Genomic DNA, 19,030 nt, shown 5'->3' on the forward strand with positions numbered 1-19,030 from the left:
CTACCATACAGGCCGTTATGTTAGAGTGGCCAGACAAAAGCCACTCCTCAGTAAAAGGCACATGACAGCCCGCTTGCAGTTTACCAAAAGGCACCTAAAGTATCTCAGACCATGAGATACAAGATTCTCTGGTCTGATGAAACCAAGATGAACTCTTTGGCCTGAATGCCAAGCGTCACGTCTGGAGGAAACTCATCCCTACGGTGAAACAGCATCATGCCATGGGGATGTTTTTCAACAGCAGGGACTGGGAGACTAGTCAGGATCGATGCAAAGATGAACGGAGCAAAGTACAGAGAGGTCCTTGATGAAAATCTGCTCCAGAGCACTCAGGACCTCAGACTGGGGGCTAAGGTTAACCCTCTAACAGGACAACAACCCTAAGCACACAGCCAAAACAATGCAGATTGGCTTCGGGACAAGTCTCTGAATGTCCTTGAGTGGCCCAGCCAGAGCCCGATCGAACATATCTGGAGAGACCTGAAAATAGCTGTGTAGCGACGCTCCCCATCCAACCTGACAGAGCTTGAGAGGATCTGCAGAGAAGAATGGGAGAAACTCCCCAAATACAGGTGTGCCAAGCTTGTAGCATCATACCCAAGACTTCGAGGCTGTAATCACTGTCAAAGGTTCTTTGACAAAGTACTGAGCAAAGGGTTTGAATACTTATGTGAATGTACTATTTCAGGTTTTTATTTTTATTAATTTGCAACAAAAAAATATATATCTGAAAACCTGTTTTTGCTGTGTAGATTGATGAGGGGGGGAACGATTAAATAAATGTTAGAATAAGGTTGTAACGTAACAAAATGTGGAAAAAGTCAAGGGGTCTGAATACTCTCCGAAGGCACTGTACATATATGTATATATATTCCTTCAAATACATGAATCTCAGCACATAATTCACTTTCTTTCAGCAAATTAAGAAAGCTACAAAATATCCCTATGGTGAAAAAATTTAACAAAACGGACCAAACCAACAATTATTTCGAACATTGAAACAAACAGGGAGGAAAAAGTTAACCCATCACAAAAAGTACACCAAAATCAAAATATAATGAAATAAAACAATTATACATCTGTACAAACACTATGGCCCAATAATTTAAGAAAAATTGTCTCAAAAACGTTCATATTGCTTTGTACCTCCACTGTTGCCCGTGTGAGAGCGAAGTCCCACAAACACCGAGCAGTACCTATAGGGGTACCACAGGGGTGGCGATCCAAAGTCCTTGGTGCTGACATCACTCCAGAGGTCATGGGGTCAACCGGCAGCCAATGGCTTGCAGGCATGGTGGAAGAGAATCAGTCATCTTGTTTCTCTGTTTATTCTTTGTTATTGTTGCGTTCTCGTTGTTTTGGAAAGACAAGGAATGGTCAAACTACGACTGTACCGCACTGATCCTAAAAAAAAAACAAGGTTGATTTGACCGCTTTGTTGTAGTTTTACCATATTTACTCTCTACGGCGTTATTACTAGGACTACCATCATCACGGATACCAAGTGCATTGTGTGATTGGATGTGTGGCTGTTTGCCTATGTGCATGTGTGTATAGTTCCTCTGTGTGTGTGTGTACATAAGTGTTCGTGTGTACATCAGTGTGTGTGTCAGTGTTCAGTACTCAGAGCTTGTTTTCTCAAAGGAGAAGCTCGACAGAGTCAACAGCTTGGGATTGGTGTTGGACCCACCTCCCTCCTGGCACAGCCCAAGCCCCAGCCCCTCCCCTACCCCTAGGTCAAAGGAGTCCTTGGAGTCACTGGAGGGCGCCCGTCTCCTTAGACAGGAGGTATCCCGGCCTTGTAAGGGAGGGGGCATCCCTAGGCCCCCCAAACCCCCCGGGGCAGGGTGGAGGCCAGACTGGGGCTCCAGTCCATCAGGGGGGTCTACGGAGATACACGGGGGACTCATTTTTTTCTTGTGTCGGGGAGAGGGCAGGGTGTGTGTGGTGGTCTGGGAATGGATCTGGAGGCTGTCTGCTCGGGAGACGAACCTCGAGGACGTGGTGCTGCGCTGGGGGCTTGACTCTACGGACGAACACTCCTCCACTGAGTGGCGGCGAGGATCATCCAACCAGGACAGGGGGCGTGACCGGGGCGCAAGGACGCTCCGCCCCTGGGTGTCAGCACTGTGGAACCTCTTCAACTGCCCCCCACCACGACCAACCCAGTAACCTTTGTAACTGCCCTCGAGACCTCCCTCCTCTGACCCCAGTCCAACCCCGATGACATCGTCAATCCCTGCCAGCCCCGCCCTGGTGATGAGCGACACTTCCTGATCAGCCGAGGCCTCGTCCTGTCTCCAGGGGCGAGTGGGGGGAAGGGGAGGAGGGGGTAAGGAGTGGGAGGAGGGGTGCTGGGTGTGGACACTGCTGGGGCGCGACGATTGAGGGGATGCCCCTGGGGTGGCAGGGACCAGCTGGAGAGCAGGCTGCTGATGAAGATGGGAGGGCGAGGAAGAGGAGGAGGAGAGGGCTAGGGAAGCTACATGGAGGACTACCTCCTCACCCTCCCCTCCATCAGAACACAGGACCTCCTGGGAGTCATTAGATATTGCCACCTGGCAGAGGAAGGGGGGAGAGGGAGGGGGAGGGGGAAAGGGAGGCAGGAAGTAAGTGAGAGTTTGATAGAAGGGGAGAAAGGTGGAAGATGAGCGGGAAAAATGGACAGGGAGAGGGGTGAGGCAGCGAGGAAGTGAGAGTGAGAGACGGGATGAGTGTATAGGGGGACATAAGGGGGGTGAGAGGGGGGAGACAGGTTAGTGTGGGGTGACTGAGTGAGGATGGCCAATAGCCGTGAAGGTCAAAGTTCACTATTAGACCAGCATGATCCCAATACCAACAATGACTCATTGTGATACAGAGGCAATGTTGCAATTACAATACATTGAACTTATAGGTCAACTGTTAAGTGTATTGATGTGTGTTTATTGCACAAGAAAACTGTTTCAGATCCAGATATGTGTCAGTAGTATCTGTATCATCAAGAGATTGAGTGACAGCACGTGTTTTACAGTAGCAGCAGTTGTAGGGTACAGTTTGTCTCAGCTAGGGCACTGGGTAAAACAATGGTTGCCCAATGTCATAGGCCCAATCCCAAATCGACCCCAAGACCTGACACTAGCAATTTTCTTCTTTATTGGATGTTCGGGGGGGCGGAACATAATTACAAATACATTTGTAGACTGAAAATTGACCACAAGAAGGCCAAACAGATATAATATTTTACTAAAACATAATCATTTCAAACCTTGCTTACATTTGTAGACGATCACATATCTCTATTATGCGACGAAGTACTTGGGAACAGATTTCTTAAATGCAAATCCTTTGGAGCTGATTTCCTGGTGTTTAAAAATAATTTATATCCAACAATAATCAAATATTTTAAAAAGTAACATTATTATAATTAGAACAATAATAATAATAAAACCACCCACGGGCCAACTTCGTCCCAAAGGGGGCTGCCAGTTGGGGAACTCTGCTCTAAGGGTGTAGGGTCTAGTGTTCCATACCGACAATACCCCTCTGTTAGCCCAGTCAGCTAACACCCAACGACTAAAATCTATTGAAACTTTAGAGGGCGGTACTATAGGGCAGCCCTTCAGCTTTGTCTCCTCAGAGAGGTCAGAGGATCCTACAGGAGAGGAAAGGTTAGTAGAACACAATGACACACGACACAAGTCTCATATAGCTCTCTTTCCTTATCTTCTGCAGTATCTTGGTTGCTATGTGACAAAATATGGACAGAGAAAAGAAAAAGGAAACTATTTGAGAGTTTTGGGACAAACGGGACATGACTGTTTACAGAATATTCGCGACTGATATTTGTGAGTCTTGACAGAAAGCATAGCTGTGTCAACAGTGACATCTAGTGGACTAATATATTATTGCCAAGCCACAGCCACAATATACCACTCCACCTACATTTAGCATCAATACCTATTTGTGATTGTGGAACATTTCCTGTCATACTGAGTAACATAAAAAAACTTGAATATTATAACTTCTTCTCAATAGTAACTATTTCATAAACATAATCATCTTCATACAATCACAACCTTGCACAAAATGGCCAATAAGTGCTCCAATACAGTAATATAAAATATGTGGCCAAATATTGTTATTGACAGAACTGACAGTCCTGATTGAAACCCTGAGTCATAACAGTGTAATAGTTACAATATTGTGATATGTAGGCCAACGTCTACCATTCATAGGCAAACTGACTGCATTTCAAACAAAAATACAGTACATTCCATCAATCAAGAACTGCGTGATAAAGACATCATTAGGTAGATCATATGTCCTTATAGGGGTTCATAAATAATATAGTCCCCTATTTCTATGAGAATTAACATAGTCTAGCCAATCCAAAGCTATGTTCAACACTACCTGCCACCGGTGAGATTCATTGTGTGAGAAAGATGGTTAGAAGCAGACAGACAGTCAGTCAGTCAGTCTGACTGACTGACTGACTGACTGAATGAATGAATGACTGGTGGGAGGAAGAAGGGGAGGAGGACAGGTCAGAGGAAAGGGGTGTGTGTGTTGGGGGTTGTATAGGGACGATCAGTATTTCAGTGATAGCAGGTCAGGAGTTAGTGAAATGTGCTGTGTTTCAGCAGTAGTTCTGCATCTGACGGTTACTAAACTACACTCTGTTAGTAACAGATACAGGACAGATGCAGGACAGGATGGACAGAAGATTGAGAGCATTGTGAGGGAGGAAGGATGGAAGAAGGGAGTCAGAGGGAGGAGAGAAGATGGACAGCATTAAGAGCACAATGAGAGCTAGCAGAACAGAGAGGAAGGACAGGAAGAACAGAGAGGAAGGACAGGAAGAACAGAGAGGAAGGACAGGACAGTTTAGGAAGAACATAACATCATAGTAGAAAAATGAGAAGAACAACACAATGACGTTTTTTCTGGTAGAACACATTTGTTACCTCTGGTGTGTGTGTGGCTGTGTGGCTGTGTGTGGCTGTGTGTGTGGCTGTGTGTGTGGCTGTGTGTGTGGCTGTGTGTTTGTGTGGCTGTGTGTGTGTGTGTGGCTGTGTGTGTGTGTGCGTGTGTGTGTGGCTCACCTGTCTGCGGAGCGTGCGGCTGAGTGTGTGTATACTCTGGGAGTGTGAAAGGCTGTGAGAACTGCTGGGTCTATCGTCTGGTTGGGTCCGTAGCGAGGTACATGAGCCTGAGGAAACACAAACAACACAGATAGTTCTTTACACACAAAAATAAAAAGTCATTTTCAAAACAGTATGTGTGGGTAAGGTTGGCTCCGGGTCCTACTGTTCTGGAAATGACTTTTGGTTTTCCTGAACACTTTTATTGAGGGGAAAGCATACTGAGTGGAGTGAGTGAGTGAGTGAGTGAGTGAGTGAGTGAGTGAGTGAGTGAGTGGTGAGTGAGTGAGTGAGTGAGTGTACATGTGTGCATGCAACAAGGTCTCACGGTCTGACTTCAATTTCCAACGTTTGTCTGTGGGGGGTGGGGGGGTGATAAACAATGGTAAAGTTTAGGCAGTTATTCAGAATGATTATGGTAAGGGTTAAAGTTTGGGATAGGGTCAAATGAAAGAGTGACACTGGGATTGAACGCTGGGATTGAACACTGAGATTGAACACTGGGATTGAACACTCTGACGGAAACTCTTAAAATTCTCCCATCTACCATCCCCATTCGCCCTGACAAACCACAACCCTACCTGATGGTAAGAGCACTCGCCGTTGCCCCTAGTGGTCAGTTTTGATGTGTTCTCCCGAAAGTCTTGGGACCTGGACGGCCATCGAATATCATCTTGGATGTCGAGTGACCTGGCGTGTGTGTTTGTGTGTGTGTGTGTGTGTGTGTGTGTGTGTGTGTGTGTGTGTGAACAGTGTCAGCGTGTAGAGGGAGTGTCTGTACTGTACCTGACAGGGCCTTGTTGATGGTCTCTATGTGCTGTGGTCCTGTAGTCTGTGTTTGTGAGGCTAAACCAGGGGCCAGGCTGGCTCCTGGGGATCCGAAGGGCTCCAGAGGCAGGAACATATAGCTGTCATTGGGTAGGGAGTGGGTGCGGCCCACCATTGACTTCCGTACACTTAGCAGGTTGTCCTCCAATGGCTCCCCAGGATCGAGTAACTCCATCTGGGGGACAGAGAGAGATTCAGCCTCTTTCTGGAGTTTCCTGGAGGTCTGACCACTGCCTTTTACAGAAACCTCACACACTCACTCATACACTCTCACACACTCTCTGCCCTCACTCACAACAACACACATGATATAAGAAATGGTTGACACACAGAATGACAGACCAGACAGACAACATCATTGCACTAGTGGCAGAGGGGAGACTGGTACAGAACTGGCACTGGACTTACTGAAACTAACTGAAACCATATTGTCTATGTCTTTATTGTGGTAAAAGAAAACTGAATAAAGCATTGGTATGCTTTTTTTGCTGAGATCGTTAATCATTTATGCCACAGGTTTGGAAGTGTATTAAATCACTGTGTTCTGAGGGCCAGAAAATGCCAGCTAGACCAGTAGCCTGCTATGTCCTTGACCAGCAGACAACACAGCAACTAACTATAGAGATGGGAGTGGTACTACATCCACTTGTCACATTGTTTATAACACAAAAGGAGAGATCCACAAGAGCCAGAGAGAGAGAAAGAGAGAAAGAGAGAAAGAGAGAGAGAGAGAGAGAGAGAGAGAGAGAGAGAGAGAGAGAGGGAGCGAGAGAGAGAGAGAGGGAGCGAGAGAGGGAGCGAGAGAGAGAGAGAGAGGGAGCGAGAGAGGGAGCGAGAGAGAGAGAAAGAGAGAGAGAGCAGATACAAAGCAAACAGGAAAAAAAGAATGGTCAGAAAAATGATGAAGACAAAGAAATAAAGGAAAACAGAGAGAGATCAAAAGAGAGAAAGAAGGAGAGAAAGGGCGATGAGGGCAGACGCGCTAGTCTACTGAACTGGAACGGACAGACACCAGGCTAGAAAGTTGGGATGAAAAAGAGAGAGAGAGCGAGGGAGAAGGGCGGATGGTTAGAAAATTCCCAAGGCCTTCCAAACTCACATGTGTCCTGCTCACGTCGCTCTGTAGTCAACCTGAATTCATTAATGTGTCTGTGTGATGCGTGTGCTGGGTTTGGGAAATACCCCTGAGATTACATTCACCACACTGCTATATTGATCAATTAGTTAGAGATTGAGCCTGGAGGGGGCAGGTGAGTTTGGAAGAGAGATTGAGCCTGGAGGGGGCAGGTGAGTTTGGAAGAGAGATTGGGCCTGGAGGGTGCAGGTGAGTTTGGAAGAGAGATTGGGCCTGGAGGGGGCAGGTGAGTTTGGAAGAGAGATTGGGCCTGGAGGGTGCAGGTGAGTTTGGAAGAGAGATTGGGCCTGGAGGGGGCAGGTGAGTTTGGAAGCTCCCTTGGGAAAGGCTACAAGAGACTGCAGAGGAAGAGGAGACGGAGAGAGTCAGAGAGGAACTGTCAGTACGACTCCAGACTTGTTAGAAAGAGGGGTTTAATATCATCGGGAGTGGAGTCGTCAGTTAGAGCTAGGGACCAGGACTTGTGAGTGGCCAGAGAGAGCCCTTCCATCTCCGCTAGAGGGATCTAGATAGAGAACAGACAAGGTCTAGTGAACAGTTAGCACTTCCACTGGAATACACACCACCCCCCCCCACCCACCCACCCACCCACTCACTCACTCACTCACTCACTCACTCACTCACTCACTCACTCACTCACTCACTCACTCACTCACTCACTCACTCACTCACTCTGACAAATCACACAGACAGTGAAATGACTCACATAGCAGAACATCAGACACAATGTGCTGTAACAACACCCGGTCACATTAGTGTAGGTATGGAACAAAAACCCTGCACAACACCGAACACGTAAGATTGAAAACACACTCAACAACAGAAATATTAACAGAAACTTGGACAAAACAAACAGACACATGAAGATATATGAACCTCATTACAGACCAACAGATATAGTAACCTCATTTCAGACCAACAGATATATGAACCTCATTACAGACCAACAGATATATGAACCTCATTACAGACCAACAGATATATGAACCTCATTACAGACCAACAGATATATGAACCTCCTTACAGACCAACAGATATATGAACCTCATTACAGACCAACAGATATATGAACCTCATTACAGAACAACAAATATAACAGTACAACCAGATATACAGCCCAACGGCACACATCCATAGAGAACTGATACACAGCAATAAACTTTGCACACAAACCACAACTTGTTCAAATAGAAATCAACAGAAGTCTATCAAATATGATATTGAAAGGTTCAACTTTTAATGAAGAATAATGGACACAGGATGGGAACGGGAACATGTACAGACTTGATGTAATAATGGACACAGAATGGGAACGGGAACGTGATCTTCAAAGGTATGGCATTTATTATATGGCTATTTCTGACTTTTGTGTCGCACCTACCTGGTTGATAACCTGTTTGGGATAGGGGGCAGTATTTTCACGGCCGGATAAAAAACGTACCCGATTTAATCTGGTTACTACTCCTGCCCAGAAACTAGAATATGCAAATAATTAGTAGATTTGGATAGAAAACACTCTAAAGTTTCTAACACTGTTTGAATGGTGTCTGTGAGTATAACAGAACTCATATGGCAGGCCAAAACCTGAGAAGATTCCATACAGGAAGCGCCCTGTCTGACAATTTGTTGTCCTTCTGTAGCATCTCTATCGAAAATACAGAATCTGTGCTGTAACGTGACATTTTCTAAGGCTTCCATTGGCTCTCAGAAGGCGCCAGAAAGTGTAATAGGGTGTCTGCTGTCTCTGGGCGAAGAACAGCAGAATAATTTGTTAGTGGTCAGCCTGGGAACAGTGACACTGGAGATGCGCGTCCACGAGACTACTCCATTTTGTTCTTTCAGCATTTAAATGAATACGTCGCCCGGTTGGAATATTATCGAAATTTTATGAGAAAAATAGCATAAAAATTGATTTTAAACAGCGTTTGACATGCTTCTAAGTACGGTAATGGAATATTTTGAATTTTTTGGTCACGAAATGCGCTCGCATTGGATTGTGACCTGAATGCACGAACAAAATGGAGCTATTTGAATATAACAATGGATTATTTGGAACCAAAACAACATTTGTTGTCGAAGTAGAAGTCCTGGGAGTGCATTCTGACGAAGAACAGCAAAGGTAATCCAATTTTTTAATAGTAATTCTGAGTTTAGTGAGCACAAAACTTGGTGGGTGTCAAATTAGCTAGCCTGTGATGGCCGAGCTATCTACTCAGAATATTGCAAAATGTGCTTTCGCCGAAAAGCTATTTTAAAATCTGACACCGCGATTGCATAAAGGAGTTCTGTATCTATAATTCTTAAAATAATTGTTATGTTTTTTGTGAATGTTTATCATTAGTAATTTAGTAAAATCACCGGAAGTTTGTGGTGGGTATGCTAGTTCTGAACATCACATGCTAATGTAAAAAGCAGTTTTTTTATATAAATATGAACTTGATTGAACAAAACATGCATGTATTGTATAACATAATGTCCTAGGAGTGTCATCTGATGAAGATCATCAAAGGTTAGTGCTGCATTTAGCTGTGGTTTTGGTTTTTGTGACATATATGCTTGCTTTGAAAATGGCTGTGTGATTATTTTTGGCAGGGTACTCTCCTGACATAATCTAATGTTTTGCTTTCGCTGTAAAGCCTTTTTGAAATCGGACAATGTGGTTAGATTAACGAGAGTCTTGTCTTTAAAATGGTGTAAAATAGTCATATGTTTGAGAAATTGAAGTTATAGCATTTTTGAGGTATTAGTATTTCGCGCCACGCTCTACCATTGGATATTGGTGAGGCGTTCCGCTAGCGGAACGTCTGTCCCTAAAAGGATAAATGATTTTCATGTGTTTGGGTGCTGTCCTCAGATAATCGCATGGTCTGCTTTTGCCGTAAAGCCTTTTTGAAATCTGACAAAGCGGCTGGATTAACAAGAAGTTTAGCTTTATTTTGATGTATTACACTTATATTTCCGTGAATGTTGAATATTGATATTTCTGCAGTTTGAATTTGGAGCGCTGCAATTTCATTGGATGTTGTCAAATCAATCCCACTAACGAGATTCGCGCTTAGGGATCCCTAAGAGGATTATAATGGACACAGGGCGAGACGGGAACGTGTACAGACTTGATGTAATAATGGACACAGGATGGGAATGGGAACGTATGCAGACTTGATGTAATACAACGCTAGTTTAGCTCGGCTGATTCTAGAACACTGAGCGCTATATTGGGAGCGTTCAAACTCTCAGCGGGTTCTCTGCTGTTACTGTTTCTGGCTTCCCTCCCTCCCTCACTCACCCTTAACCGGGATAATTAATTGAGAAAATGCTTTCTGACAGGCCCACGAATGGGCCAGCCGTGCAGACGGGGCAGGGGTCCTAACTGGCAGAGGCTGAGTGGGCGCCTGCAAACTTTTCAGAATCACACACCAAGTTAGATGCAGGGAGGCTATTAATGCTGCAGCATTACATTTAAAAGCTTTTAGCAAACGTTGTTTGGTAATGCTAATGTGATTGGCTGTAGCATTTTGTCCGGAATGACGAAAAAGAGGCCATTGGATGCATAATTCAACCGGGATACATCGCTTATTGATGGTGTATGTGCGTGTGCGTGTGCGTGTGTGTATGTGTGTGTGTGTGTGTGTGTGTGTGTGTGTGTGTGTGTGTGTGTGTGTCTGTGTGTGTGCCCAGCCAGCTTGGCAGCAGAATCAAATTATTATCATTAGTTTGTGCTAAATCCCTGGGTGGTTCGTTTTCAAAGCTCGAAGCCAAGATTGTGTGTGTGTGTGTGTGTGTGTGTGTGCGGTAGGTAGGTATACTACCATATCATTACCCAGTACAGCCAAGCTGAGAGAGGGATATTGGAGGGTGAACACTTTCTAATAATATTATGGGCCAAGGAACCCACAGGGATTGGAGAGAAAGCAGGAGGGAGGGGTTGAGTTAGAGTTGAGGGGAGGGAAGGGTTGAGTTAGAGTTGAGGGGAGGGAGGGAGGGGTTGAGTTAGAGTTGAGGGGAGGGGAGGGAGGGAGGGGAGGGAGGGAGGGGTTGAGTTAGAGTTGAGGGGAGGGAGGGGTTGAGTTAGAGTTGAGGCGTTGGTGTTTGGTTGAGGCGGGTGGGTGATTGTGTGAGGCGGGTGGGTGATTGTGTGAGACGGGTGAGTGATTGTGTGAGGCGGGTGGGTGATTGTGTGAGGCGGGTGGGTGATTGTGTGTGCGGGTGAGGCGGGTGAGTGATTGTGTGAGGCGGGTGAGGCGGGTGAGTGATTGTGTGAGGCGGGTGAGGCGGGTGAGTGATTGTGTGAGACGGGTGGGTGATTGTGTGAGGCAGGTGAGTGATTGTGTGAGGCGGGTGGGGGATTGTGTGAGGCGGGTGAGTGATTGTGTGAGGCGGGTGGGGGATTGTGTGAGGCGGGTGAGTGATTGTGTGAGGCAGGTGGGTGATTGTGTGAGGCGGGTGAGTGATTGTGTGAGGCGGGTGGGTGATTGTGTGAGGCGGGTGGGTGATTGTGTGAGGCGGGTGAGTGATTGTGTGAGGCAGGTTCATTGACCTTCTTGTCACTGCAGTGCTTGCTCCGTAGTGGGGGCAGTGCATAGTAGTGACAGACTGACCCTGGCAGGTTGTCTATCAGACTCAACTGTCCCTCCATCGAACCCTGAGTCAACAAGGAGACTGAGTCAAACATCGCTCTCCGCTACAGAGAGAGAGAGAGAGTGAGGCAGAGAGTGAGAGAGTGAGAGAGTGAGTGAGAGGGTGAGTGAGTGAGTGAGTGAGTGAGCGAGCGAGCGAGCGAGCGAGTGAGTGAGTGAGTGAGTGAGTGAGTGAGCGAGTGAGCGGGTGAGCGAGTGAGCGAGTGAGCGGGTGAGCGAGTGAGCGAGTGAGTGAGTGAGTGAGAGGGGCAGAGAGTGAGAGAGAGAGAGAGAGAGAGAGAGAGAGAGAGAGAGGCAGAGAGAGAGAGGCAGAGAGTAAGAGATAAAGGAGGGGAAAGAGGAAAGGTGAAAGAACAATAGACAGAAAACGAGGGACGCAGAAAGATGAACAGTGAAAAAGGGAGCAGACGGAGGAGGGGAGTGATGGAAGACAATAGCTTCAAGAGGAGGTTAAAACACAGACAGAAGACAAGGTGTGTGAACATGCTTCAGGACATGCATCAGGTCTGGTCTTTAAGTCGTCTATACTCCTGCCTAAATACTGAAGGTTCCTTCTCCAGACCAGAAGGGGGCAGTAAAAACACTTCCAAAACTCCCCTCTCCCCCATAGGAAACAAATTGGAGCCTAGCCATAGCTGTGGGAAGAAGTTTGGGGATGTTTTTTTATTTATTATTGTGATTTTTCAGAGGCACCCTCAGTACCCGTACTTCCCACAGCTATGAACGTAACCACACATGACTCTGAGAGCGAGGGATGACAGAAAGGAGAGAGAGGAAAGAGAGATACAGCTCAACCTCTAGTCACTATAAAAAGACCTGTTGGCTGAGAATAGCAGTTAAGTCAACAGCATGACGTTGTGTCTTTCCCATGGTACTACAGTGACCTAATCTATGCCTGGCACTACTCTAGTGAGGCACACACAGACATACAGACATACAGACACACAGACACACAACCAGTTGAACACGAACACACTACGAGCAGACAACCACAGAGACACAGATAGGTTGACAGAGAAGTAAGGAAAACTCCTTCAGAAGCTCGACAGATATGGACAAAGAAATGACTGCAGCTCCTCATTGGTGATTCCTTTTTGTCTCGGAACAAGGGAAGGGATGAATTCCAAAGCCAACCAACACACACCTCCAGTGGTGGCTCCAGGACTAGCAGGGGATCAGAGCTGATGTCTCTTGTAGTGATATCTGTTTGGGGAGAATCCACCATCACGCTGGCCCTCCTCTGGATCTCCCTCTCTGGAGACCTCCAGGGGGACACACCAGGTCCGCCCACCTCCATGCCCAAGTCCAGAGGGCTTAGCTGGGGTGATCTCCCACTGCCTCCCCCTTCTCCATGCTGGAGCTCCAGCTGTAGTTCAGCCTCCAGCTCTGCCTCCTCTTTGGCCTCTTTGTTGCTCTCCTCCAGGTGCTTCATGAGGACGGCTATGACCACGTTGACCAGGACAAACTGGGCTGTCAACACAAAGGAGACGAAGTAGATGGGGGAGACCACGGTGTTGTAACAGGTGCCTGCGTTCTCCTGTTGACAGTCTCGCAGGGTATCCTGGAGGAGACATACATATACGGATGAACACATGACGAAAGAGACACATAACACATACAGACACTGTATACTGTCAATCCAGAATGGGTACAAACAACAGCTGATCCAAAATGGTGGACCAGTCTCACCTTCATAATGCCGTTCCAGTTGTCTCCTGTGGAAACTCTGAACAGCAGCAGGAAGGCCATGCCAAAGTTCTTAAACGTAGCATAGCGCCCCAAACCCTCACATGGGTGCAGCTCATCACAAACTGAGAGAGGGAGACAGAGAGAGAGAGACAGAGAGAGAGAGAGACAGAGAGAGAGGGAGACAGAGAGAGAAGGGGAGACAGAGAGAGAGACAGAGAGAGAGAGGGAGACAGAGAGAGAGACAGAGAGAGAGAGGGAGACAGAGACAGAGAGACAGAGAGAGAGAGAGAGAGAGAGACAGAGAGACAGAGAGAGGGAGAGAGAGAGAGAGAGAGGGAGACACAGAGAGAGAGAGAGAGGGAGACAGAGAGAGACAGTGAGACAGAGAGAGGGAGAGACAAAGAGAGGGAGAGACAAAGAGAGGGAGTTTTTGAGTTTTTATAAAACCTTTATTTTATACTCAAGTGTTAACATAAATAATGACACACTGCCTTTTCAGAAATTAAACACCAAATGTAATTCATAAAAAAAAAAAAAAAAAAAAAAAATTAAAAATTAAAAAATAAAATACAAAAATAACATAAAAAATGACCAAAAATTTAAAATGTTAAAAATTTAAAAATACAAATACTAAAGAACATATACATTCAACTTATTTCATCAACAAAAAATAGTTTCCCCTCCTCTACAAAACAAAGCGCTCCTTCGTATGCCCACTTCTCCTCAAACAATGGGAGATCTTTTACAGCTGAGAAGAACTCAAAATCCACTTTTATTCTTATTTTCACTAATCATTTAAAAACACATCTTACATCCTGCCCATATCCCGTTTCTATCTTATGTTTCCTACTCAGAAAAATTGACATCTTAGCTTGTCCCAAAATAAAATGTAACAGTTGACATTTTCTTTTCTCTTGCTTACTATATTGAAACCCCCAAATAAAAACAGTGTTATTGAAAATCTCCCCTACAGCTTTAAACAAAGACTCCAGCATTTCCAAGAGAGGTTTTATCCTCTCACACTCCATAAAACAGTGAAAAATGGTTTCTCTTATATTACAAAAAGGACATCCATCTCCAACATCTGAGTTAATAACAGATACAAAAGCATTAACTGCAATGATGCCATGCAAAACCCTCCATTGCATATCACCAGTACCCTTTTGTAACGGTGGCTTGTACAGTGCTCTCCATGCTGGCTTTACCTTGTCATCAATGTCCAATTTTACCCTCCATGGAGTGTCTTTTCTATTTTTCAATTTATCTTTATTCAACACCTTGACACACCCCCTATATAAGTCTTTCCCATTCACCTCATCCAAACACACCTCTTCCAACCCTCTCAAATCCAGTAATAACGCCTTTCTTTCTGACTCTGGGATATTTGGTGTAATCCCTAGTCTTGGAAATGAGACGTCTTCATCTTGTACCTTCTTCTTGTGGCTATGAAGCATACCCCACTCTTCTGCTGACAGAGCCTTCCTCCAGCTTCCCAGCAGTTGTCCTACAATCCTTTCCGACCTCACCCCCAAATGTTCAGCCACCCGTCTTCCATCCATTAAGGCGGGCCCAGCCATGGCCATTAACTGTTTTAAGGTGATGATTTTGCCCTTCACCAGAATCTTGGAAAAATGTGGAACAGCTGCAGTTGTGCAATCCAGTCTTGCCCCATACACCAGAGGTTCCACCAACAGCCAATGCACTGACTCCGCTGAAGTTCGTCTGGACACCTTCATTATGCTCCACACCCTAAGAAGGCCTCTGTAAAACGGAGGTACTCCCTCCCTAGATATCTGGCAACTATCAACCAAAAATAAAGCTTTCTTTAAACCTAATCCTCCAACATGCTGTATTACAAGACCTGCTACCCCTCTCCAAACCACATTTTCCGGTCCATAAAGCAACCTTTGAATAAACTGAAACCGGAAAGCAGCAGCCCTACTAACAAGATGTACAAGACCTTGTCCCCCCTCCTCTTTTGACAAATACAAAACACTTTGTGGAACCCAGTGATATTTATCCCAAAAGAAATCCACAATTATTGCCTGTATCTTAGCCAGAAGGCCAGATGGTGGTTCTAAAACTGACAACCGATGCCACAGTGCAGAGGCAATCACATTGTTAACTATAATAGTGCGCCCCCTATATGACATACGAGATAGCAACCAACGCCATCTCCTCATCCTCCCTTCCACCATTTCAACCACCCCAATCCATTTTTTTTCCATAGTCCCCTCATCTCCTAGGTACACTCCAAGATACTTAAAACCTCCCTTACACCATTCCAGCCCCCCTGGCAAAGCCATGATCCCTCCAGACTATTCTCCAATCTGTAAAGCACAACTCTTTTCCCAATTTACCTTTGCAGAGGATATTCCCCTAAAACGATCAACCATTAGACTCAAACTATCCACCTCCGCTTGATTTTTCACTAAAACAACTACATCATCAACATAGGCTGAGAGACGAATAGGAGGAATATCCCTTGAAAGGTACACCTCTTCAATGCAACTTCTAATGCTATTTAGTAGTGGCTCTATAGCAATGGCATATAACATTCCCGACAAAAAACATCCCTGCCTAATACCTCTACACACTTTAAAAGGAGCACTCAAACCACCGTTAACTTTCAATACACTTTCAATGTCACCATATATCACCTCTATCATGACAATAAAACCAGAGCTGAACCCAAACGCCTCCAAAGTGTGCCATAAATATTGATGTTCAACTCGGTCAAATGCCTTTTCCTGATCAATTGAAATTAGACCAGCATCCAACTCAATAGCCCTAGAGACGTCCAAAAAATCACGAATCAGAGAAATGTTATCCCCTATCTGCCTGCCAGGAACACAGTAGGACTGGTCCGTATGTATGATCTGCCCCCTCACCTCCCTCAACCTGTTGGACAAAGCCTTTGACAGGATCTTATAATCAGTGCACAATAAAGCCACCGGCCTCCAGTTCTTCACCTCCCTAGGGTCACCCTTTTTGGGCAGTAGGGTGAGGACAGCCCTTCTGCAGCTTATTGGTAGTAACCCTCCGGTTAAACTATCATTAACTACTGCTAGCCAATCCTCTCCCAACATAGCCCAAAAAGACTTAAAAAAGTCAACGGGAAGCCCATCAATGCCTGGTGCCCTTCCGTTTTCCATGCCTTTTAATGCAGTGTATAGCTCCTGCAAAGACAATGGTTGCTCAAGCTCAACCTGAGTTTCTGCAGCCAACTGTGGGAGCCCATCAAGGAACTGCTGTGTCACTGTTTTATCATCTTTGTACTCACACTTGTAGAGCTCAGCATAGAACTCTACTGCCCTCTTTGTAATTTCACTAGGTCTAGTGAGCTCTTGTCCAACAGCTGATTTGAGACAATGAATAATTTTTCTTTGTCCATTATTTTTCTCTAAACCAAAGAAAAATTTGGATGAGGCATCCATTTCAGAGATTCCCTGAAACTTACTTCTCACCAATGCCCCCTGTGCTCTGATACCCAGCAGGTCTGCCAATGCAGCTTTTTTCCTCTTGAGGGCCTGAGTGTGGCCTCGATCTCCTGTGGTCTCAACCAACGTCATGAGTTCCACTATTTCAGTCTCTAGGGCTTTCATTGATCTGGTGATATCCTTGGTGACATTCCTCGTGTATTGCTTACAGAATTGTTGAATCTGGATTTTCCCTATATCCCACCACTGTTGAAGGGATACAAAACTGGCCTTTTGAGACCTCCACCTCTCCCAGAAAAAAACTAAAACATTTCCTGAAGTGAGCATCACTCAATAAAGTTATGTTAAAATGCCAGTATGCGCTTTTAGGTTTTACATCGTTAATGAACACCACCTCTGTTATTAAACAATGATCAGAAAATCCCACTGGGGTTATCACACTTGATTTACAGACCTGAGATTGATTCTCAAAACAATAAAACCTATCTAACCTGGCCATAGAGATGGTGTTCTCTCTCACAAGCACCCAGGTATACTGCCTTGTGCCTCCATGTTGACTCCGCCAAATATCACACAGTTCATTTGTTACAATGAGACGTTTTAAGTCCTTGAGGCTATATGAGGTTCTTTGTGATTTCTATCTAAATCACTGACTGTGCAGTTAAAATCCCCAGCAATAAATAAATAATCTTCATTGTTACATTTCTCAATGGTATTTGATAATGTCTCTAAAAAACATACCCTCTCAACTGCCACCACTGGGGCATATACATTTATCAGACACATAGTGATGTTTTCATACCTTACTCTAACTTTTAATAACCTCCCCTCAAAAAATCTGTTACATTATAATCCTGCATATATTTCTTCCCTTTTGTCAACTTCAGAAAGTGACGTACCTTCTCAATCCCATACCTCCCTTCCACCCCATTTATCTCACTATTTTGTTGTGACGCATCAGATGACTCACTCTCGCTATCCTCCCCAGAAGAAAACTCCACCATCTCTACCACCTGTTTATCTTCAAGTGATTTATCAATCTCTACCTTCCTCTTGGAATTAGACCCTTCCCCACCCCTTACATTCTTCCTCTTACTCCTCGGTACTTTGAAAACAGCTGCTTCCTTTTCCATTATTTCAATCTCCTCTTGACCTCCAATTTCATTTTCCAGCACCACCTCAGCGACGGCAGTCGCAATCTCACCGACTGTTTCCCCTCCCTCTTTGTTCTGATCTACCACAATTGCCCCCTTATCCACACTGCCTTCCTCTCCTACTTTTCCTACCACATCTGCCCACCTTCTCCCTTCCCCTGCACCCTTAGCATGTTCATCCCTTCGTGGTGGTGCGTTAGCTGCACCAGCACTAGAGCTGCTACCGGGCTCTGCGTGCTCATTCTCGGGACAATTACGCACCAAATGCCCCTCTCTTCCACAGCCAAAGCATTTCATTGATTCAGTAGAAGCGTAGAAGACATAATCAAATCCATCAATCTTAAAACTGAATGCTAAATTCAGTTCATCAGTGTCCTTTTTTAAAATCATATGCACTTGTCTCCTATGAGACACGACATGTTTCAGCAGCGGAGATTTGCATCCAAAAAGAACCTTCTTTATTGTTGATACAATTTGACCATGACGAGATAACTCTCGCTCCAACACTTCATCTCTAACAAATGGTGGCACGTTAGAAAGTATAACTTTCTTTGCCGGATTCATTATCGGAAATACCGGTGTCTGTGTCTCCCGCAACACAACACCACTCTCAACTATCTTATTCACCTTTTCAATGGAATCTAAGAATATCACTACAGCGCTATTCATCCTTGAGGCTGATTTGATACTATCATACCCAATGATAGCACCCACTGCCAAGCTACATTCTTCCACTGAACACCCGGCCGCAGCAGGAATCTTTACTCCATGTCGCCGACTAAGTTTTTCAAACTCCAAACTTCCGCGAGTGGCCATTGCAACCAGCCCCACCTGCTGGTTGTGCCCTCGCGAAAACCAACCTCAACGATCCCACCACCCCTATACGTGCTTTGTGATATTTAGACAAAATACCCTTAAAACAACTAAACTAATCAATATATATATATATATATATACACACAAAAACCCAATAGCGTAATAATAATTCCAGTCGCTCTCACAATCCCTCCTGCTACATGACTCA

The 19,030-nt window shown here is 45.2% G+C and overlaps 1 protein-coding gene across 1 annotated transcript in view; it reads right to left on the bottom strand.

Annotated features, from left to right (window-relative positions):
• Positions 1-685: 685 nt before the first annotated feature.
• Positions 686-19,030, bottom strand: part of LOC106578905 (voltage-dependent T-type calcium channel subunit alpha-1G) — a 252,055-nt gene continuing 233,710 nt past the window's right edge. Inside the window, exons 29-33 of the mRNA XM_045702368.1 lie at positions 13,413-13,534; positions 12,868-13,284; positions 5,910-6,126; positions 5,085-5,191; positions 686-2,558 (exon numbers count right to left, since the gene is read on the bottom strand). Coding sequence (XP_045558324.1) covers positions 1,617-2,558; positions 5,085-5,191; positions 5,910-6,126; positions 12,868-13,284; positions 13,413-13,534 — 1,805 coding nt within the window. The 3' untranslated portion in view covers positions 686-1,616. The remainder of the gene's footprint in view (positions 2,559-5,084; positions 5,192-5,909; positions 6,127-12,867; positions 13,285-13,412; positions 13,535-19,030) is intronic.

The sequence above is a fragment of the Salmo salar genome, chromosome ssa19, assembly GCF_905237065.1.
Source record: "Salmo salar chromosome ssa19, Ssal_v3.1, whole genome shotgun sequence".
Classification (NCBI taxonomy): Eukaryota; Metazoa; Chordata; class Actinopteri; order Salmoniformes; family Salmonidae; genus Salmo; species Salmo salar.